This window comes from Entamoeba invadens, assembly GCF_000330505.1.
Source record: "Entamoeba invadens IP1 unplaced genomic scaffold scaff_1105074724763, whole genome shotgun sequence".
In the NCBI taxonomy this organism is placed as follows: domain Eukaryota; phylum Evosea; order Mastigamoebida; family Endamoebidae; genus Entamoeba; species Entamoeba invadens.
In genome coordinates this window covers 4,994-6,014 of record NW_004191618.1, presented here as the reverse complement: position 1 = coordinate 6,014, position 1,021 = coordinate 4,994, and the positions used below count along the sequence as shown (strand labels likewise).

Genomic DNA, 1,021 nt, shown 5'->3' with positions numbered 1-1,021 from the left:
TTATTTTTCAACTACGAGTTCCCCGTTGACGTATTTTGCGCTTTTTACTACGTGTAGAAATGGATTTTCAATTGTCGGCGTTCCACAGGGTAACATGGCATTAGATTTGTTTGATGTCCCGACATTTTCATTTGTAGTGTCATCATTCTCAGTATCCAATTCTATTTTTGAGTTTATTTCGACAGTGTTAGTTTGCTTAGCCTTCTCTAATAAAATTGGATCTATTGGAATTTTGGGTACATTCCCATCTTTCATTTCTAAAATTTCATTTTCTTTATTTTCGACTGTCTCAACTTTTGAGTCCAAATTTTCTTCGACTTTTTCGACTTTTTCAATTTTTACATGTTTTTCAATTTTCTCAATTTTTTCGTCAAGTTTCGAAACTTCGACTTTGACTTTTTCGTCAACCAACTGCAATATTTCTTTTTTGAGTTCTTCTTTAAGTTTTTCCCACAACATATTTTCATCTTTCGACTTTTCGACTTTTTCGACTTTTTGTTGAGTATTGAACCAATTTAGTGCGTTAGCTTGATCCTTAATACACTCTTTTACGTCTTTTTTGCTTGAGGTTGAACTATCATTTGTGCTTAAATCAATTGTCTTTGAACGAAGCTTGTTGCCTAATTCAAAAAGAGATTCAACACCTTCAGTGCTGTGATCGAACAAATCACTCGGTACATCTTTAAGAGCAGACTCGATAAAGCTGTTAAAAACACTGACTATTCGACTTGCAGCATTACCATAATAAGCCGTTCGCATATAAGTTCCCACAAAACAATTTTGTACTCGTTCTTCAAGATTTTCGCGATGCATTTTTTAATGTATTCGAGTTTTTTTTTGACATATTTATATGAAAAAAATTATTTTCGCTTTTCTTTATTGATGTTTATTTATTTATTGGTGGGGTAATATTTTAAACATATTAATTCATTTTTTTATAAAAATAAAATTATTTTTATTTAAAAATAAAATTATTTGTGTTAGGTTTAATTGAGTTTGTAATTTAAATAAGTTGTATGGA

General features: G+C 30.2%; 1 protein-coding gene across 1 annotated transcript; it reads right to left on the bottom strand.

The window, feature by feature from the left end:
- Positions 1-813, bottom strand: EIN_200630 (hypothetical protein; the record flags this gene model as incomplete). Its single annotated transcript, XM_004182933.1, has 1 exon — positions 1-813. One exon carries the CDS (start codon positions 811-813, stop codon positions 1-3), a length of 813 nt encoding a protein of 270 aa, XP_004182981.1.
- Between the last annotated feature and the right edge of the window lie 208 nt (positions 814-1,021).